At 34.2% G+C, this 24,034-nt stretch overlaps 1 protein-coding gene across 1 annotated transcript; it reads right to left on the bottom strand.

The window, feature by feature from the left end:
- On the bottom strand, positions 1 to 24,034 carry LOC124369413. The gene is made up of 3 exons (XM_046827421.1): positions 23,930 to 24,034; positions 6,281 to 6,428; positions 1 to 284 (listed from the first exon to the last, which is right to left on the bottom strand). The coding sequence occupies exons 1-3, from the start codon at positions 24,032 to 24,034 to the stop codon at positions 115 to 117; spliced, it is 423 nt and encodes a 140-aa protein (XP_046683377.1). The 3' UTR covers positions 1 to 114.

Below are 24,034 nucleotides of genomic sequence, written 5' to 3' on the forward strand. Positions count from 1 at the left end.
TTTGTACACTATTTTAATTATTTATTAAATATATGAGATCATTACATGAATTGATATAGTTTTAATTGAATACACAAAACTAAACTAAATGTATGAACATGCTCCTCCTAAACATTAGCTTTCTATCTGATTTATAACGAAGACCAGAGTGGACCAAGCACCCCAGGAGAGTCCTGCCAAAGTCCCAGCCAATTCCAACAAAAAGTACTTTACTGAAGACAGGAAGAGCTCACAATCAGATTCATCAGGGCAGATTCGATGTACTCTCAATATTCCATCTTCACCTGTAACAGAATCGTAGATACTTGAATAGGTTCTTCAGTTTTATGGTATCTGATTAAATATAAATGATTTGTGTTAGGATAACATGTACCGAACTCTAATTCAATTGGGCCCAGTAGTTATCCCAATGGGACATATTCATATACACATCTATCTTATATTGGACATGGTAGGAAGCCTCTCAAACAGCTGCTGAAGCCAATAGAGAGCTCAAACATAAATGGTCCAAGTAACCGTATGCATAAGTGGCAAATAACTTAAATTTAATTCCCAGAGGGCTGAATTATTTCAAGTTGATAGCCTGTGTTATTACCCAACAGTTCCCGATTCACTCCTTGTGCATTTCCTCTACCCCCTTTTGAACATAACTTACAGACCTTCGATAGAGGATGGAGGAGAAGCAAAGGAAGTATTGGGTACTTATGAGAAATTACACATCTTATCATATTCTAAGAAAATTTCTGATCTTTGGAAATTACATCCTACATAAGGCCATGACTCACCTAGAAAGGTAAGTATATCAAACAGTGAAAAGGCATTTTTCAATTTATTACTACAAGTATATTATAACCAGATACGCAATGACAATTGTTGGCAATAAGATGGAGTGAATTAGTGGAACTCACTATATTTCTTAGTCAGTTTGAACAATACATGAAAATACTACAAAAATAAACAAATCATAGAATTAGATTTGAATTCTATGGTCACTACATAACAGGAACATTAACCCAGAAAGAAAGATCTACAAAGCCCAACTTTCTGTTGTTATCGTATCTAATAAAGTACCTAATAATCTAATAAAAAATGTTGTTAACTTTCTTTAGTTTTAGGTTAGGGGTTTAAATGTCACAGAAACCGCTGGAAATATATTTACTAAAATTACATTGCATCTTCCTTATACATTGCTATAGTGTTTTGTCAACAGAATTTTAAATATTTTTATCGAGGTTCTATATAGTTTTTACTTTTGAAGTTTTCGAAATATACAGGGTGTCCTACGAGTAACCCGACAAACTTCTCAGGTTTACTCTCATCAAAATAATAAAAAAAGTTCATATAAACATTTGTCCGAAAATGCCTTTTTAGCGAGCTACGGCTAGCGAAAAGGAATAAAATACGCTTCAGACCTGTAGGACCACCCATTTCTGAGATATCATACAAAATATGCAAAATTTGGTCTTGAAAAACCGGCAAATGGATCGGTCGAGGTGGACCACCTAATTGGCTTCTTAGGTTCCCTGATTTATCCTTTAGATTATTACCTTTGGAGTCATTGAAAGCAATTTGCATACGCAGAACCAGTTAATTCCAAAGAAGAATTATTGAACAGAATTTTAAACACTTTTGAACTACCTTGAGAACGACCGAGATGCTATCAGAAAAAGCTACACATGGTTTCGTTAAAAGTACTACATTGTACATAAATTATCAAGGAAATCACTTTCAACACCATTTATAAGGTGTTGAAATTGGAATAAAAGATCAGCACTTAAAATGTTTTGGTTTTACGAAGAACGTTCCTTTAATAAACAGATATTGCATTTTTTTATTTTATTTTTGGGATGTGTTTATTTAATTAAGCATTAGTTTCTTAAACTTTGTCTTTGTTGATTATTAGCCTATTTTACATTTTTATCTTCAGAATTAAATTCTCTAAATGTTTTAGTCAAAAAGTTTGTGTGTTTATTACCCATTTATTGAAGTTATTGTATTTCAAATCTAAACAAAGCATGTTTCTCGAGACTGAATTTTGCATATTTTGTGTGGTATCTCAGAAATGGGTGGTCTTACAGGTCTGAGACGTACTTTATTAAATTGTTAAGTTCATTTGACATTAAATCCAATAAATTTAACAACTATCTCAACGCCATAAAAACATCAGTTTCGCTTTATTTCTGTCCTTTCCTAGAAAATGAGGCAAAATTTTTGCTGGCTATAGCTCGCTAACAAAATGTTTTCGGACATACGTTTGTATCAACTTACTCATGGGACACCCTGTATATGATTTTAAATTTATGTGATTTGTCTAGTATTTTGAATTTTGTAAATAAATAGCAATGGAAAGAATTTAGAAATGTAACATTTAATTAACAGTGATTCAATTTATGGTGGTAGTCCTGCAGTTGAAATTAGCATTAAAGGATGATATCTACCTATAATAAGATTATAGTATACACAAACTTAAATATAATTGCTCTTGAATAAAAGAATATATGGTAGAAACATTGGAGAAGGCTTTAAAATCTGAATGGCTGTGCTAAAATGTCTATATATTAAAACACATAAACTACCAAATAGTCATAGATACTGTCAAACTTAGATAACTAAATACCCATGGTCGGCTGAGGAGATACAGGTAAGTTTGGATGACACACCTCTTTTCTCCCATCATTAACAGATTGAGTGTATAAATTGTGCCTAGATAATTTTCTCTTTGGCATTAATACTTAGCAAGCCCAGATACTACAGCCAATTATTGCTTTCTCTAAATAACTTCTGTTACTCCTGAAGCATCCATTCTGTTTGACAATTAAGTCTGTCAGAGTGTCCACATTGAGCCTAAAACCAATCTACCTTCGAAAACCAGAAGGGTGTGTAGGATGGGAACCTCAATTATTTTCTGTAATCCTCCAGTGGTATTTTTGTATCCCAGCTGCCTAAAGGTAAGGGTATTCCTAACATTCACAACAGCCAGTTCCACCCTTGCAACCACCTTCATTGTACAGCGACCGTTTCGTTCATTGTCTGTGTTCGTCACTATTTGGCTTAGCATTGAAATTTATGGTGGTGATCAGCTCTCTACAAAAGGAGTGAAGAACATCCTCTGGATTTGTCAGCTGTCCTGGATATATTCCAAGCTTCTGTTGGTCATTAAATAGTAACTGGTGATGGTTATCTCTCTGCTGTTCACTTTAACGAAGCCCCTGGCACTACCACGACCTTTGTTGAACACCTTTTATGTTCGACAACAGTATCCAGTTTGGTACCTTCTCATATTTTAAGTAAGCGAAATGGAAAAAAGAAAAAGTAAGGATATGAGAATGAAGAGGGATTGAATGATAAGATGAGCGTTACTATATAAGAAATTTATCTTTGCCTAACTCACCTGAATTCTACATGTAAGAGAGATGGAATAATTACCTGACACCACACACAGGTGTGATTGTCATTTTATTCCACCTGCTGAAATTTATTTAGTCCCTCTGTTCTTGGTCGGATTAAACATAAGAAAAGTTGACACTGCCTGCTCCAGCCGATCCTGAGTTTCTAAGGCCTTAGCTTAATTTAGCAGATGAAATAGGATCATTATCAGAATCCAAAGAATCACAAAACAACATCCTTAATGAATCAAAACAAAAACCATGAATCTGATTACCTCACACATTGAGCCACATTATTGAAAGCTCAAGCACAAACACAGTATCCAACCAGTGGCAAGTAGTTTTGGTAACATTTGTGTATGAAATTTGACCCAAGCAAGCTACCTATTACTTGTGCATTGGCATTGGGTCCTTAATTATGATTTATTTTACTTCAGAATAAAAATTAGCAGATAGCAGCCCTACTTAAAAAATGTATATGAAACAGATTGTAATTATTATTTTGTCTAGAACAACTAAGTAATTCAATGGCTACATTTTTCTTTTGGATTTTGGTATACATTTTTATTAGAATGTGCAAAAGAAAGTAAAAACTAATGATAGTAATCAGTAAAATGTTGTAAAAAGAATTAGAAATGGCTAAAACAATGCAAAGCAAAGAGAAATATTAAAAATAAAGTAAATGTCACAAACAAAGTATAATGCAGGTATGGGAGTAAATCTGAACAGCTCTTCCACTGATACTGGACTTTCATAGTGGCTAATGGTCATATACCAAGCCATAAAGTATATGTGAAAATAATTATTGTGATTATCGAATTGATCTCTAAAAGTCATGTGTGCAATCATCTCTCATAAGTGTTAAAATTAATATAATATAATTGCATGTCTTCTTGAACTGTAGAGGAAAAACTTCTGGAAGTATTATTTGCTCTGAAGAATTGGTCTGATTAACATTTTTAATTGAGTAGCCAGTACTTTACACCAACTTGGTTCTCTAGCCTTGTAGTTATTAGTGTACAATAGGCACAATAGAAAATTCCTCATTCGTACGGTCAAGTGCAACACATCACAATAATTTCGAGCTAACTATCCTAGTGGCTGAAGTGTCAATCACATTGAATTAGTAGAATTTGAGAGGAAGCAGATGTTTGAAGGAAACGGGGTAATAATCTTCCCAAGGGCCAAGTAATATTCATGGAGGATTGGAAGGAACAATGGTGTATAAAGTCAAGAGGTCATTGATCAGCCAGGTTGATGGAAACATGTGAAAGACTGGATAGCAATCTAGAGGTAAATGTGTTCTACGTGACCCATCCTGATTGACCATGGCATTTTTTGAGATGTTCAGGAAATTCTAAATATCCTTAAGTATACTCGGGTCACAATGGCGCCAACCTTGGGAATAAGAAAAGAGAAAGCTCAAAGTAGTGGTCTGCAGATTTTCACTGGTCTATGCTCTCTGATTGGCAGGCTTGGATCAATAAGTATTTCAGCATATTTACATTTGAGTTTTTGTTGATAACCAAGAAAATAATAAAGATAGATGCGGCATCAGTGTTGCTTATCAATGACTGAACCAATTTTGTCAGGAGTCCTCTGAGGATTTAATAGGCCTTCTCATGAAGTTATGAGGAATAAGGTCCTTAGAGGGAGCAATGCTAATGCAGGTACGGTTGAGCTTGTGTGTTATCAGGTTTATTTCACTAAGGTAGATGGTGTAGTGATACATATTTTTACACCACTCAGGATTCTTATGGACATCTAACCATCTAGGTATGGGTGAACAATGATGTTCTTGTTGGAGACCATTAGTTTTTTGACCTGATGTATTGAGGTGTTATAAGTTGTGGAAGTGGGGATTTGTTACATTGCAACTTACAGGTAAGCAAAGTTACCACGGTTACAAGTATACATTTTTACTTCAATTATGAAATTCGTTTGATGTAGTCAATATTATAACCTCTGTTTTTCATTATTCTTCTTTTATCAAGACCTTTAAGATGTTATTTTACATAATGGTGTGACTGCTGAAGTTCTTTACCTACCGCTCCATTCCCATATGAGGATGTAGCGGTTTCATTTTTGTACTGAGGGGCCCCAAAAATCTCCCCCAACCTTCTCGAATAGGTGTCAATTGCAACTCAAACATTTTAAATGGTACAATCCATTGAGTAATATATACCTCATAAAGATCTCGGTGTGAAAAACCAGTAAATACTATTTTTAAGTATTCTGTGACAAAGGTGTAGTGTTTGTACAAAGGTTAAATTTTAATATCAGTTAAGTGTTTTGTTTGATTGAGTCTTATCTTAAAAATCTCTAATTTTCACCATTGTTCTTTTATAAAAAAGACCTTTAAGATAATTTTTCAGACAATGGTATCACTCATGAAGATCTGATTTTACTTATTCCTACAAATCCCCATTCCTGGGAGGTTTAAAGTGCATTAAAAATTTTAACTAGTTGGGATTTCACAGGAAGTTACATAACAAATATGAAGGTGAAAAATGTTTACCTACAAGTCTCCAACTCAACTTTAGTTTTAAATTAATTATTGTAATATTTTTAGTTAATAATTTAATCATGCAATGTTAAATCACTTTTGTTGATCACAGAATGTGGTTATTGAATGAGGTTGATGTAAATTTTCTATGTTTTATTAATATAAATAAAAGTTTTGAATGCGTTTGAAAATAAGTTGGGTTATGATTACTACCCCAAATAACAATGGGTATTAAAACCTTTTTTAGCCTATTACAATACTTCAATATATCTAGTGATCACCTAATAAGTAAGAATATGCCTCAAGTACTAAAGATATTGAAATCAGAAGTTTTTCATATAAAATTTAAAATAGGCATATGCGTACATTGGAGTAAATAATAACTTACCTTCTTCAGACAAGATATCACTGGAGGTTCTGCTGTTTGGGGTCAGATAAATTTGTATGGTAATGTTTCTGGAGAATGTTGCGTTCCCAGTAACATTAGTCTGCAGAATCAAATGTGGCTTTATTGTTATGGGCTGCCCCTGTGATTTCTGTGACAAAACAATTTTATAAGATTATTGTGATCCCTAATAATCCTTAATGAGAAATGTAATTGCTATAAGAATGTAGAGACAAAGTGGTAATTTAAATACAGTTTCATAATATTACCTTATTCATCAGAAGAATCACGAGTAATAGTAAAATATTGTTTAAAGTCTTGTTCAGTCAGTTTACTGGAGCTCTTGGCGTTGGTTGATATCAGTTTTCAGTAAAATTACTAATAATTATATCTGAGAAGTACCGAACTGAAATTATTCCAAGTGATTGGGTTTACTTGGAGTTTATAGAATTATCATAATTGGATTTTGTCTTTTCCTGTTTCAAGAAGTTTGACTTTAAGGATCAAAAAGTTAAAGGAAGAATATTGGTTGTTTGGGGTGCTGCTGTGTACTTTTTATATGGAATTTTATATTCATAAGCAAAACACCCAATCAATTGATGTTTATTTCAGCATTGGATAAACAATTGGTTGAAATTTTGAATAAGCTAAAAATTTACATGTCATATAATTTTGATTTAATTTTTAAGTTTTGAATAAACTAAGAAAAATCATTGTTTATATAAACACTTTTTTAAACAAATTGGCAGAGGGCCCATTCTATAACTGCACTTCTAACTGAACTCTAACCCAGATATATTACATTATTAAAGTTCTCCGCTTCATTTCTTCAACTTTGTGTGCTGAATTATTATGATGGAGTTGCCAATTTACTTGTTATGACATTGTGGATTTTTGTGATGAATAGTATTTCCTAAACTAACTCAAAACTAAAATGGTTAGGTTCTTTTTTTACTTAGACCCAAAGGGCCATAGAAGCGAATGTATGAGAAGCAAATAAATGAAGACTGTGCCTTTTCAAACGTTTCAGATCTGTGTTATTGTATATTGCCAGTTTCAAAACTGGAAACGAAAGTAATCACCTTCCTCAAGGATATGTATGGGAAAGGAAGGGAATGATAAGAAGGGTGCTTTTACCCACTATTTTGATTCCTGTTTATTTCACTCAACTCCCATATGTGGGAAAAACAAATGAATTACCCCACCACGTGCAGCCCCTGCAGTACTGGTGGTCAGTTTATTCTACCTACTGCTTAGGTATTTCGTTGCTTCGGATGATTCTAGTTGTAGTTTGCCTATGCTTTCGAGAAGTTGGGACCAAATTCACCGAGAACGCCATCCTCTGAAACGACTAAAATCTTGCGTAGTGTGCACAATGAAAAGACTGTGTTATTGACATCAGCATTGGCATTGCACTTCTGAGGCGGAGCTACCGTTAATGACTAGTTATTTTTATGATAATAAATCTTAATTCCTTTTAAATATTAATGTACACTTTCACACAGAGTCATGTCATGAAAATGATAATCTGTTTGTTTTATTACATTATTCTTTCAATATTTAAGCTAATTTTTATTTGGTAATTTGACAAGGTGTGGCCATGTTAATTCAAATAGTGGTTTATCCTGGCTTAGTCATTTTATTAGTTATCATAAAAATAGTACTCTATTTAATATACAAGAACTATATATTTTGTAAGTAGATATTACTTAGAAATACTAATAATACATATACGCAAAAGGCAATGTATCTCAGATACGTTTTGAGGAGATTGAGGTTTTATAATGCCCCTATATTTAATCCTAATATGGACTTATTCCTCTATTTGTAATCACATGTCCCAAAAACTGTATCATATTCTTACTAAAGGTACCTTTTATTCATTTAAAGTAACACAATGCTACTTAAATCTATAGAGAATGGCTTCCAAACTCTTATGGTGTTCTTCCAAAGATTGTCCATATACTACAGAATCATATAAAAGTGTTAAAGTACCATCCAGTCTTCAAAGTATCTTCATCATTCTTTTATAATACACTCAAATGCTCTAATATTTTCCAAAAGTCATCTGAAATGGGAATTTTGTCATCAACTATTTCTTGACTCTTATAGGAGTTTTGTTTCATAAGGCAACTTACATTATTAGGCCTTTGGTCTTACAAATTTGTGTAATTTGCGCAGTGATCCACATCAAAGCTTTACTAAATTGCCAACATTTTTGATTTTGTATTTTTTCTGGCTCTCTCTTCTTAACTACAGCATAAATATGTGAGTCACCGATGTATTCTTGCACTGCCGACTATTGCTGTGTACTAACTCTGCTCCGTCACTTGCCATAAAGTTAAATCTTCCTTATTATGAAACCTCTCAGAGAGCTTAGTGTCCTGAATTCCTTTAATAATTTTGTCATAATTAGTTCTTATTTTAAATGATCAAACTTGCAATCAAATGACATTCTGTGTAAAGTATTTATGGAAACCTCCACCGGTTCACTCTTCATTTGATTTATTGTGAATAATGTGGTCTGTTCATAAAAAAATGTTACTTGTCATGTTTATTTTTCTTTAAAATGACTTCTCAAGTATTCTTTAACCTTATCACAGTTTTTTAGATCACTTCGAGAATGGTGATACCTTATTAAAAATCTTAAGCTTCATCTCCAATGTTTAACCAATGTTTTTACTTGTTCGTAAGGTGTTTCGCTTAATCTGTTCTCCCAACTCATGTGCCAAATATCCCAGTTAGGTTGTTCCTAACCAAATTGTCTATAGGTGTTTCAGAGGGTAGTTTGAATATTCCTTGTTCTTCATTATCACCTAACACTGTGGTGATTCTTCAAGTATACATTCAATTAAACATAAAATTATTACTCCATTTAATATAAAGCAACTATATATTCTTTAAGTAGTCATTCAACTGTCAATATAAACAAAAACAAAACAACTGTTAAAAAATAAACATGTGGTTGAAACTAATGTTTTTATAAATTTAATTTATACACAAATAGTGCTTTAATCATACATTAAACTGTGTTTTTAATAGTATTTTTACTCAGAATCAAAATAACTTTACATCCACTTTTATTATTACATTAATATAAACTAATACATATAAATTTGAAGCATTACAATGCATATTATCAATAAACCAGATGTTAAACCAGACAGAAAGCAGTCCTCAATAGAATAGTAGGTCCTTTCCATGAGAAAGCATATAAATCTGGATAATGATGCATTTAAATATCAGTTTGTAAATTGTAATAAACTGTAGATACAAAATAAAGAAAATTTCACCTAAATGTATATGTGCCATTATAGCTGGGAAACATTTAAATTTCAGTGAAGTAAAATTGAAATGGATTGTAATACAGGAGGATAATACAGGGCACACCCCCTGTACCCCCTGTGTGGTGTTTACATACCTTCTTATGGGGAGAATGCTTTACAGAAGGCAATTCCCTTTAGACCACTACATTCCACAATTAATTAACCTTCTTAATAAGCATCTTAAAAGCAATTCCCCAAAATTAATGCAGAATCCTACTTGTACATTATCAAGCTGTGAAAGTATCCAAAATAAACCATTTTCAAAATAGACTTAGGAAGAAAGAGCAACACCTATTTTGATGGATCTTTCTACTTTACTCAACCAAAGTAAAGCCAGAATCCAAATCCAACCCAAAAAAAGTGTAACAGTTCATCACCGGCAGACTCAGGTAGTAACTACTAGTAAATTTATGCTTAAGTCAAAAGTATTAATGAGTCTAGTTTTGTTCAGATTTTGTAGTTGTAACCAAGAGCCTACAACCTTAAGTCTAACTCAGCATTAGTTTATTTTTTTTTAAGGGTGCTAAAGATAATACTTGTGTCATCGACTTATTAAGCAATTTCACATATAAAACTGGTATTAAGATAATTTTCATATAGCAAAAACAGGATTGGATCTAACACTGTGTGATACATCCTTCACCAAGCCTGATGTGACCCTGCCACTACATGTAGAAATGTCAACACACTGCTGTACACCCTCAAGCAATCAGCGAGTGAAAACCTACACACCGTAGAACCAAAGCGGGATCCACTGTATCACAGAAGTATGTCCAATAGGAACAGATAACATCAATCGTAAATGTCTTCTGATTGGAGTGTAATGAGTATGAGAAACAAAAAATAAAACTGCTTTGTTTAGTGGCGAGAGATTTTACGAATTTTGGTAAAATCTTTCCGAGGATGTAAACTGCTGAATTAATTTTTATAAAATAGATACCTTAAGTGTGGGCTGATAGTATTCCATCAAAGATTAGAAATTTTCTTGAAGGTATGTAAAACTTTGCCTCATTCAAATTCTTCAGGAAAGTGCTCTTAAAGACATGAATATTAGATGCAACTGACACAGATCCGTCTATAAAATCAGTTAGCCTCCTCAAACAGAAGGTTTAATCCGAACCCAAGCAATTCGCTTATTAACCCGCGTATACCTGCCGCTGTAACGACTGAGAGTGGTGTATACAAGCTTTACAATCTACTTGGCTTATTACCAGAGATGATGAAAGGCAGAGAATACTTGGTTGACTGTTACGCACGAAATCGTAGAGCACACTATACTTGGCGCATACTGCTGCATACATTGTCGAACCGAAGAAGCGGCACATCAAGCGATCTCAACTGTCTCAACGTTACACTGTTGGAATTTCAGTGAGTCTTCCTTATCAAAATACATGTAATTATGTTTGAACCCCATCTCAATCTTAAAGTCAACATCTAGGGACACGTCCGTAGAACAAATACAAATCGAGATAAAAATAAAACATTGACGATGTGACGAACCATCGTGCCAATGTTACGCAACTTCCCAATACGAAAACGCACTTCAAAAACCGCCAAACTCCGATCACAGAGGCTTGTCACGTTCTCCCTAACCCATCTTGCATTCCAACTCCACCAAAACTCTAGTGATGGCTACGCGACCCACATTGCCAAGCGCTTTAACAACAACGTGAAGCACGCACAATATTGATAACTTAACTTTTTTGATAAGTTTAAACTTAAGATTATGGCTTTCTCATCTCAAACGTCGTCAAAGCCACGCTGAAGCAATTTACACCCGTAATCCGAACCACGGTGACAGACGGTGATGCGATGGTTAGACATTCGGTTGGATTTTCCACATAATTTTGTAATTACTCATACAATCATTATCGTGTGTTAATGTTTCGTAAGCACCCTATCCCTACAGCTTTCCCGAAATTGGTCAATAGAAATTCATATTTGTATTAACCATTGATTTCTTTTTCCTCGTTTGAACACGCCCGTCGATAAAGCGCTTAGCAGAATCCACCTCTTCCAAAGAACGTTCTCGTACAAGCTCAACCAACTTTAGATGTTAGTCAGGTACAATAAACGTTCAGTTTTCACCGAGTTTTCTTTTTTTTTATCAGCGGAAATCAGTCAGGATGCTTTGACACGAGAAACTGTTCCCAATAATTTTCCGGTGCTTACAACACAGAACGTGCTCACAGTATGGCGTTAGTAGGCCTACTTAATACAGGGACACTGGGATTACTAGTTTTTGATATTTTATGGGGATACCCAGACCTCTCCGGTCAGTAGAACTCTGAAAAATCCTGAAGAAATGAGGCTTTACTAAAAATACACCGAGTAACAGAATAAGTTTCAGTCACACTTGTTATATATTTTTCATGCTATGTAATAAATTGACAAGGGTTACAAAATATGTAAATTGTTAAGTGTTTACAATTCCTGTACATCTAATTGTCGGAGTCATTAGTTGTTGGTAAGGTTGTGCTCAGTCATCCTGTCACGGGACGTCGAGCAAACTATTGTTAAGTGTTTACAATTCCTGTACATCTAATTGTCGGAGTCATTAGTTGTTGGTAAGGTTGTGCTCAGTCATCCTGTCACGGGACGTCGAGCAAACTATTGTTAAGTGTTTACAATTCCTGTACATCTAATTGTCGGAGTCATTAGTTGTTGGTAAGGTTGTGCTCAGTCATCCTGTCACGGGACGTCGAGCAAACTATTGTTAAGTGTTTACAATTCCTGTACATCTAATTGTCGGAGTCATTAGTTGTTGGTAATGTTGTGCTCAGTCATCCTGTCACGGGACGTCGAGCAAACTATTGTTAAGTGTTTACAATTCCTGTACATCTAATTGTCGGAGTCATTAGTTGTTGGTAAGGTTTGTGCTCAGTCATCCTGTCACGGGACGTCGAGCAAACTATTGTTAAGTGTTTACAATTCCTGTACATCTAATTGTCGGAGTCATTAGTTGTTGGTAAGGTTGTGCTCAGTCATCCTGTCACGGGACGTCGAGCAAACTATTGTTAAGTGTTTACAATTCCTGTACATCTAATTGTCGGAGTCATTAGTTGTTGGTAAGGTTGTGCTCAGTCATCCTGTCACGGGACGTCGAGCAAACTATTGTTAAGTGTTTACAATTCCTGTACATCTAATTGTCGGAGTCATTAGTTGTTGGTAATGTTGTGCTCAGTCATCCTGTCACGGGACGTCGAGCAAACTATTGTTAAGTGTTTACAATTCCTGTACATCTAATTGTCGGAGTCATTAGTTGTTGGTAAGGTTGTGCTCAGTCATCCTGTCACGGGACGTCGAGCAAACTATTATTAAAGATACTTACTAGAGATTCAAGGTCGAAGTGTCTTTAAATAATATTCATTTCTCTTGCGAATGAAAAAAATATTCTTGTGTCAAAACCTATAACACGGAGTCGGAATAAAATTGTAAAATTTGAAACAACTTACGAAAATTAAATTTTTAGCTGATACAGATTTTTATTTTTAGACTGTGTTTTATTTAGATCCAACAAGCCCCTATAAGGAGCCTCAGCTTATTAATACTAGAGCACAATAGTTGTGTTACGTAATAAGTATTTCGGACAGTGTTGCATAGCGTTGTTCTTTCGATTCTTACATAAAAACCATTATTTATTTATCTATAAATAAATAAAGCTAATCTTTAAATACAAAAATCGAGAGTGAGTCTACTGGAGTAATTATCGTTCTATTAACTAAAATATTATATTTTAGAGTGTATACTAAATTTAATTGGAACTGACGTAAAATTTAAATAAAGTAACTAATAATCTGTGTTCTGATTCAACTAACTTGAGTGGGACCTGTAATAAAGTTTTAGGTAAACTTCAATCAGAAAAAGCCATAAAATAACGACAAAAACGAAAAAAGTTAATACATACAGTAATAAAATTGATAATTAATACCTGTAAAAATAATAAGTCAATTTTTAAAATTACGATTTTTCATGAATGAAAAAAATGGCTGAAACTAACGTCACCATTGAAGGTAAATAACAAAAATGTTTTACTGACATACAATTTGGTAATAGTTTATAAGGCACTCTACCGTAACTTGGCCCAATCGTGAATATTGACGTTCATGTGTTTTATAAATTGAAAACTGGCGCCAGAAGTAATAGCGACGTCAGGATAATGTAAAATAGCGAAAATATTGTTTGGTGTGCTGTTGATTGAAGGCTTGAGGTGAATGCGATAGTGTTAAGTTGGTCCATCGAAAACGCGGTAGAAACTAACAAGGGAAACCGGAGCTAACGTGGAAAATGTTTAACAAATGTAAAATACTAATAGATTTTAATTAGGTGTGCTATTAGTGATGGCCTAATTCTACTGAAATAGCCTGGAGAATTACAGTGAACTTCTGAGAGTTCCTTCAAATGATGTTATAGTTAAGCACATTATTTTGTATACGGTTGTACTGTAAATAACATTGTAAAGGTGTGAACATAACACCAACTATACATACATTATTAAAAGTACTTTAACTTTTCAATATTGTAGATTAACTGGAAGGCAGTTGACTAGTTGTTTCCGCAGGATGGTTCTAGCTCGTCTATTAAGAGCTATTTAACATACTTAGTGTTAAATATTAATCATTCAACACATTAGGGGGAGTTAAAAAACAGCGGTAGATAAATACAGTATCTATTATCTTAGTGCACATGATAAATCACCCCATTCCGTCGGCCAAGAAATAAACTCAACGAAATAGTGTGTTATCAGTCAATAATTTACGACTATTATGATAATAGTCATGATTACAACACGAATTTAAGCTAACTAACGTTTCAAACAGTCGATTATTTTTACATTCAATAAACATACTGAGCAACCTACTGTGTAGTAATACATGTATATATATTAACAAAACTGTAATTGGGGTAAAATGAAAATGCTAAAACCTAATCGAATGTGAGTTTTTTAAAGATTCTGTGCTAAATACGAGTTTTCTATAGGTCTGTTATTGAGAGTTCTAAAGACTCTATAACACTGTTACATTCTGTTTATATTATAATCTGTATAATATTTATCTTTATACCCCTTTCCGTATGCTTTACAACATACCCTAATTTAATTCTACGTTAGTATGTGTGGTAACATAGATTTTATAAAATTTGGCAAGGCTAGTTAATTTATAAGAGGGAAGAAGCAAATTTCAATTAGAACCTATAATACTTTTCATAATAGTTACTAATAAAATATGACTCCAGTATTTTTTCTCCTGTCTTAGGCTTATAACATTAATTAATTGTATGAGTTAAGCTCCATCTTCTTAGCCAATGATGTTTCGCAAGCCTTAAAGCGTCACTAGAATATGGGATCACCATCCCAAATCTATTTCGCCAGCCTCAACGCTCCACTTGAATATGAGAATACCATCTCAATCATGTCTAACCAGCCTCAAGGCGCCACTAGAATGTAGAGAAACCATCCTAAACCTATTTCGCCAGCCTTAAGGCTCAACTAGGACACCATCCCATACCTACTTCACCAGCCACAGCGCTCCACTAGAATATGAGAATACCATCTCAATCCTATCTAACCAGCCTCAAGGTGCCAAGGGAATATAGGTGTACGATCCTATACCTACTTCAACAGCCACAGCGTTCCAGTAGAATATAAGAAAACTATCTCAATCCCTTTTAACCAGCCTCAAGGCGCAACGTGAATGAAGAGACACCATCCCAAACCCATTTCCCCAGCCACAGTGCTCTACTACAATATAAGAAAACGATCTCAATCCTATCTAACAAACCCTAAGGCGCCATTAGGACATTATATTAGTACTGTCTCGTCTGCATTAAGGTGCCACTAGAATGTATTTTTTTTCAATACTGTCTCGCTAGTCTCAAGGTGCCTATAGAATATCAGAACGCTATCTCAATACTGTTCGCCAGTCTTAAGGTACCACTAGAATATTAGAGAATTTGTTCAATACTGTTTCGCCACCCTCAAGACGACACTAGAACATGTGGACACGTTACTACCATATCCGCTGGCATTGTCTCCTCCAGTGCTGCTGAACAGGCTGTGAGTAGTCCTGTCACGGCGTCAAGTGTGACGCAGTAAACGTGTTAAACTGCTCAGTAGTAGCTACAGTATCTAGGTCTGATACATATAGTTAGTTTCAGATCACAAACTAATCCTCAATAAAATAAGATTTGTAATGTGAACGTATAGAATGTAAAAAACTACGAATTTAAAATAACTTCCGACAAGCAAAGTAGCACTGATTTTGTGACTAATATAAACCTGACTACCACATTTGTCAATAACTTCCATACGGTTCAACGGCAGATAGCAAATTTCCATTTTTTAAAGTAATTTTTGTGTTCGCTTTATCTTCAACCTTAGAAGATATGACCATACAACACCCTCCATCAATCAGTTACATCTATTAAAATTGAATTTACTCCGTCAGTTTTACATTCTTAGCATGTTACATTCCATTTTGTATAACGATTATTCTCCTTTTTATTTATGTGAATGGTTTTCTTTTATTTCTGAAACAAGCAATTGGAATACTCGACTTGGAGCCTCTTTGTTTTCTATTCCTGTTCATAGATCTTCTATTTACAGTAAATCATTCGCAGTCCCTGCTTCTCGACTCTGGAATAATCTCCCGGATCATATCAGACGTACTCGTAGTCGGGAACGGTTTCGGGAGGTTGTTAAGACCATCTGTTTCGGACCTCGTCGGGTTGACGATTTCGTGGCATAGGGTATGGGATGATGGCTTTGTATGAACAGTGATGGGTGAATGTCCTGTTAACTTCCTTCCAGTCTTTACATTTTACATTTATTTATGTATTTGTTAATTTCACGAAAAACCTTCTTTTCATTGTAATACGTTATAAATATTATAATTTTTTAATGTACAACAGTAGTGTAGACTATAGTGGCTCTGTTTTACACTAAAATTGTCGTTTATGAATTTATGGTCGGGTGTAAGAGAGAACTTAATAGTCCTAACTTCGCCAATAGAAAATATTGTTCTCTTTGTTCAATAAATATATTTCATTATCTATTTTTTACATTTCAGGAATCGGTCTCAATTTCAGCCCAAATGATATCGTGTGTAACATTTGATATTAAAATCACTATCAAAGGCTGAGTGGCAAGCGTGTTCTATATTAAACCTTAACGTATTTACTGCAGATATTGTATAGAATAGGCGACATACAGGATAGAGAATGATGTCTTCACCTTATGCATGTGTACCAGATAAAAGTCTGCAGCATGTAGAAGGTGGAATAAAAATGACAAATTTAAAGAATAAAGCTTTCTAAAAATGTTGATACATTTGTAGTGTGTTATATATAAAACTGAAACCTGTAATATCAATGTATCAAAGGGTTCCAAAATAACCTACTAATTCACACAGTATGTTATTGTTATTTTTGAATAGTGATAAATTATGGATTTTGTAAGAAGGAAAGAAATATATTCTATAATTGTGTCAAATTAAATATTAAAATACAGTAATTAAAACTAACTCAATCGTACATAAAGATTTAAGGATCTTACCCACAAGTGAATATTTCCAAATAGGAGGAGGACTACAGTATATCTCAAAAGCCGCATCTCAGCAAAGTCTGAGGTACACTGCGGCACTATCAACACGAAGATACGTACCTGCAGGTATTACCTTGACCCAACAAAGGCATACCAGCATAACTGCTACTAATTAGGTCAAAACTGTACCACTGTATCAGGTCAATGTGTATAGAATTTTAAATTAATTTTGCCTTGACTAATCAAACAATAAAGAATTATTATTGCTTTGTCAGAGCCAAGAAACTATTCTTTGAGACAGATCTTTGTTTTGTTTTTTTTTTAAATATTTTATATTTTCACGATAACTTACGAATTTCTCTCCAAACCGCTTATTTTTTCCTTGAAAATCCTCAAAACCCATTGCTTCTACCCTTAGAACTAGTTCTAACTCTCTTGCAGAACATACCGAACTAGTCCTAGAGTAAAGACTGTACCTTGTTAAAACATAATTGAAAAACAATAGTAATAGTAATATTAATACTTTTTTTTAGTTTAGACAGAGGAAATGTTATATATTTTATAATTCGTACATTCAAGACTTTTGAATCCCCACCTCCTCATGTTGTGATAATGCCAGGGCCAGAATTAAGGAGAGAATTAGGTGACCCACGCCGATTTTGGAGGTAATATGAGTTTTCTGGAGGCACGGAAAGTTGTAAATAAAACTGAAATATAAATTTCTGAACCAGCAAATAGTGTTATTACCTATACCTGTTTCGCCACCATCAATATTTTTGTACTTATTTAGTCCTCTTAATTCTCTGGCCACAATATTCACTTGCGTGTGTTTTATTTCTATGTATTAGGTATTGTTCCAAGGAAAAGAACCAATTGAGTCAGGCAGTATTTTATAAGCAATAGTAAAAACATTTGCTTATACAATAGAGATTTTCAGTTTCAAGATGAGCTAAGTTCGTATTTGCTTGGTAGATTTAAGCGTTAAAATGTTAAACTAAAATCGGTTAACCCTATACCAGCCTATGTGGTTGGGGAGATCTTGTCATTTTAAATGTTAAAATTGTGACAAAATGTAAACTAACGAACAATGAAACTGCTAGAAACTGTAGTGTCAGACGCAAAGGACAAAGAGAAACGTATTATACCTAAATAAAGAGATGGATATGTTGTACCATATATAATTAAATATTCAAAAGGAGTGCGTTTTATCTATGGCTGTACGTCCATCTGATCTTCTTATACATGAATGTTTTAGTAGCAGAGAATGACTCTCTACCCTCGACTGAATACACTGCAACAGAGTGATTATCTTTCAGGGTTGGTTTTTAAGCTGAGTAAAGAAGTTAATATCTCTATACCAGTTTACTTTTATCTCTATTTGATGGTGTATAATATATTATTTTTTGAGATAAGGAACCTCCTACCTGAATTCGCTACCTTTTCGTACGAGGAAAACGCCACCTTGATTCTCCAAGACAGGATAACAATGACAGATAAATCAATGCTAGACACCAGTTTCTAGTGAATAGGTGGGTAAACTTATATTAAATACATGTTATGTACTCAGAGTATTTTTGTTTTATTTACTGAAAACACTAAATTAATTTCACGATGGTTCAACACCAGGTGATATTTACTTCAAAGTAACCCACATAACTGTGGGTGTGATGCATGTCAATCTACTTGTCAATATAACGTGTGCAGTCTATAAAGTGGTCGGGGAGAGTTTAATAAAAGCGCAACCAACCGATGATTATAGTATATTAATTATTGGACACAGGGGTGTGTTAAAGGGCACATTTTAACTTAAATGGCGACTGAGATATTTCCTTAATAAGCATTGTATGTGCTACTGCCTAAGCCAACTTACTTGGGGTGCTCGTATTCGATACGAATGCTAGTGTTTACATACTTAATCATGTGCAATAAGAAGTGTTCTGTGCATGCCACAGAAAAGTGATACTATGTACTTTTGTACAGTAACGCATTTTCATTCATTCTATTTAAGAATACAAATTAGTTACATTTTACAATATCCTAGTCCTGCCGATCTCATATCGCTACTCAATAGTCTATTCCAGACTATAGAATACCGTTCCGAGTTCCGAACCTTTAAGCCCTCAGACGGTGTAATACACTGTTATTCCATTGATTGATTTAACTTGGCTAAGAATTAAATACTTTGCAACCATAGCATCATATTGAGTTTGTGCAAATGAACGTCTGAATCTGTCTGCAACAATATAAATTGTTCTACCTGGTGTTGCAGGAACAATGGAATTTACGATATTTAAAAAGCAAACAAAATGATTGGTTGTTAAACAAGAGCACTTGCAAATGTGAGGATGCCATTTGATCGGAACAGTTCTCTACAACTGTTACGATACAAAAAGTCTTATACAAGCTCTCTTATAGTGCAGAAATATTCCTTGAAAATTACTAGAGAAGGTTTACATCATGGTGGGGTGCCATATTTAATAACGATTTCATGATACCAACATAACACAGCTTGGGTATCCATATATTTGTCAATGTTGAACAGAAACAGGCCATGTAACACATATTATTAATCTGTTTGTAGAATGTTTAATTGCGAGTTTCCCAATCGCAATTAGAATTAAACTGAATGTTGTAACCCTAATTGATAGCACATTATTCAATGTTTGGTTATGTATAGAGAAGTGTATAGGGAACATTTCGTAATGTGTAGTTTTATTGTTTGTGTTTTTGTCAGATTTAAAAGCAGTAATAACATCTGGTGTGTTTAACATCGTTGTTAAGGTTTTATGAATAAATATGAAACTATAGGCTATATAACTGTTGAATGGTCAGTTGCTAAGTTCAGAATTCATAGAAAATCATTTAGGAAAGAAATAGAAGAGGGCCAAACACGACACTAGGGGTAGACCAGATTTTACATTAGATAAATTTGATTGATTACACTCTTTTTGTTGTATTAGGCATATTGAATGCGATCGTAAATGTAGGACCTAAGTAATTGAAAATAGTATCTCGGAAACCAGTGTTTTCTTATTTACCAAAGAGAATTTCGTTGTCAACTATGTTATAGGTTCTGCTAAGTCCATAGAATTAATGCGCATTATAGTCAATCCTAGACAACACGCATCTAAATAAAAGGTGTAGTAGCCATGAGATTCGTAATTTTATGACCAATTATGTAATCTACCTCGCACATTCATTGAGTAGAAATTTTACAGCTGTTATTATACTCTAGGCTTTATTCGTTGCCTTGTGGAAAGTTTCCTCTATCTCCAGGAAGTAATTAAGTTCATAAGTACACGATGACGAATCTTCAAAGGATGTAATTAATATTTCAGCTGAGGAATTTTAAACCCTCAATATGGTTTCTTAATCTGAAATGTGTGGTTTCCTCCTAACCTAATAAAACATATTATTTGAACTTAAACGTGGACAATTCATCGCGAGACAATTCATACGTGGAAACTATACCGAGTAGCGAATGAATTAAGGTACTGACACAACATCCACAAAACTGTCCTCTCCATAGTCACTCAAGAGGACACCTAAACTTGATGCAACTTAATGGTAGGTCTATTACAGTGTCGTCCATGTAGTGGCCGAGTATCTCAAAATTAAAATGAATCTACTACATTCCTCACTGACTTTCATGTAATAATCACTTTAATTAATATGTGACTACTTTATAATGATGTAAAATAAAAATAAAGGAACAAGAGTACCCACGGTACCCCAAGGAGTACTCACAAGACTATGATGTGTGTGTGCGGTAGATGGAACAAGAACAGCTGTTACGTAAGGATGATGAACTTGCACATGCGCTGAATCTATGTGGCAAGGGCAGAATAAAATTGGAGTTGAGTCAGAGGGATATAGTTTGGTGTGTTCACATTCCAAACATTTAGTTGAAGTACTATTCCGTTGATAGTGATCCCTATAAGTCAACCCCCCCCCCCCCCACCATTGATATTAGTGACCCTTACGAATAATGGTATCTTGTTATACTCTCCCAGGATAATACGGTGTGTTATTGTTAGGGACTTACTATTTAGTTTGTATTATTTTCAGAATTGTCAGTTAAATAGTCGGCTATGTCATTATTTCAAATGGAAGAAGTGTTGTATGGAGAATTTCGTTATGTGTTTTAATACTATTATGTTTATATGAGATTTTTTAAATAATTTATATGCTTCCAATTACCACCTGATGTTACAGTCATGGGACTGCGTTAGTTCGCTATATAATCTTCTGAAAACCAAAAAAGAAAACTGTTTTAAAGACACTCGATAGATATCCACAACTGTATTTATCTTTAAATCAAATTTAGTTTATATAAGAGCCAGCTGAACTGGCGGCCATCTTGTTTTTAGCCCCATATGAGCAATTAAACTTCAATTACTTTTACGACCTTATTTCTGTCGTTGAATTGTGGGAGATAATTATTACGGATCCAAATGCTATTCAGTTTTCCAAACACTCGATATATTTAAATGGTTATTCAGAAAAATCTTGAACTTTTGTGTAATTAATTCATCATTTAAATATTCGAAAATTAAACACCCCATAAGAAAAAAATACTTCTAAAATCAGGAATTTAAATGTTTTTTAAGTTTAAAATTGATTTTATGGAATAAAACTCAAGGTTTACTACACCGGTCTCTTAGGTTACTTTTCGAGCCTAATTGATTAAAACCTATAAATATATAATTTAAATGTTAGATTATGTATAATTAGGGGCATAATGTGATAAAAACTTATTCTGTTTAGGAATTTATATCATTTCAGGATAGGAAACGCAATCTCCAACTGTTAAAAATGGGTGTTGATAGAACTTGAATTAGACGGGGAAAATCACGTTAGGAAAAGTGGGATTGTTGAAGTGAAAGAACCGATACGCTATCAACGGACGGTGTCCCCATCCCAGCCGTGCTATGGTTCCTTACCAACAAACCAGGAGTTCTTTTTTAATGTCAAAACGCCTTCCACATCACCCTTGCTGGTCAAAGGCTGCCTTTTATAACCTAACCTAGTTGCTATTGAGAGTAATAAATTCTGCCGTCGCGTCGCCGTTGTTATCGTGCGGCGGTTATCGCAAGATAAACGAATGAAGCAATGTCGAGCGTGGCTGCTGTTTTTATGGGTGACCGCTGAGCGATCCTGTGCTTGCAAGCAGTCCGCTTGCCCGGCCATTCATTAGTGGTGATTCGAAAGACACCTTTAAGCCGTTGGTCCCCAGGTTAAATGTTACAGAGAGCTTCTTAGCCCTAATTTCGCCTGGTAAAATAAGACATTCTTTCACTTTTGACTTTCTTTTTAAGATTATGGGCTTTTATTATGATTTATTCTAGTTGTTAAAAGCTACTTTGCCAGTTTTAGTCTCGAGTCAACTGAGTATCCGCACTTATCCTAAAAAAATACAAAAAACGCTAGAAAGTATGCTAAATCGTCCAAGAAGGTTTCAAGAGCAATGGCAGTGAGATTAGATGTTAATAATACTGATGGATAGCGACAATGTTCCCCAGTCATTACTTAACACCTTTTTATTGTATTCAGTGTTTGTTACCTGGAGCAGTAAAAACCAGCCAGTATTCCCCAAGTATAAATACATGGTTTGAAAATACACCAAACTTTCGATCAACTATCCATGTAGGACCAAATAATATATGTACCTAGACATATTATGCAAGGACCGAATTGTAATCCAACCATTAAACTCCATTTTTAGACCTACCGTAAGGAAATACCACAGCTAGCTCTCTTTAGTGAAAGCTAACAAAATAATAAATTTACTAATACCACAACACTAATAAATTTAACAATAGCCTCAAGAGCATATATTACTTTAACAATACCGAATGGTTGAGTAATGATCACGTTTTTATGTAAATAAGGTATATGTCGATAACAATTTTAGGATATTTTGCTCAATAATGCTTTACTGAATATCGACCTGTAATTCTTCTTAGTTTACAGATCGACCCATCTGAATATTGCCGATACTATTGAACTTTCTAAAGACAGGGCAGATCAATTGGTTGAGCATCTTTCCAATGAAGACAGTTTTGACACATTAGTTACACATTATTAAGTTTTTGTAATTGTAGCAATAATTTCTTGTGTGGGTCAAAAGTTTTCTGTCGTCATTAGATCTGTAATTTAAATTATTTAAGTGACAAACGAGGTAAGGAGACGTTAAGTTAATACACTCGGCTTATGGTTTTATTATTTTTTAATAAGATCAAGGGTAAAGCGGCTGAAAATAAATATATGATTTTTTAACAGTATTCATATAAATTACTCAAAAACACTACTTATAATGATTTAAAAGTGTATATTAAGGGCATTATGTTTCTTGTGTTTCATGTGTCATAACATATATTAAAAATTCGATATGCTTAACTTAAAATTGATACCAATTATCTTAACTGTCAAAACTTCCTCGTAAAACGCAGAATGATAGTGAAATATATAAAGTAAACTTTTTTTCAAGATAAGGCGATTGACAAACAATTTTTATAAAATGCCAGGAATGAAATATCAGGTGTAAGTGAATAGGGCTTAAGCGTTGGAAAAAACAAACAGAGCATATTTTCCAGATGACCTTGATCTAGAATAAATCACATTCACCACAGAGAATTTAAAATGAGCAGGGCATATTCGGAGACTTCTTATAGAAGTGTGGCGTAATGGATCCCATCTAATTGAAAATGTTTCAGGAATTTAGTCAGTGGTGTGAGTCGAATGTACTTGATCGAGACGACTTCTCAACTTACATTGCCAACTTACAGTGTGTGAACTGAGGCGAGGGTGGCAGTTACAGTGGGGAATAGCGGTGAACATCAGCTTGGATACAGCAATCGCAACATCGCGGTCGCCGAGGCGAGGAGTCAT

Source organism: Homalodisca vitripennis, chromosome X (genome assembly GCF_021130785.1).
Source record: "Homalodisca vitripennis isolate AUS2020 chromosome X, UT_GWSS_2.1, whole genome shotgun sequence".
NCBI lineage: Eukaryota > Metazoa > Arthropoda > Insecta > Hemiptera > Cicadellidae > Homalodisca > Homalodisca vitripennis.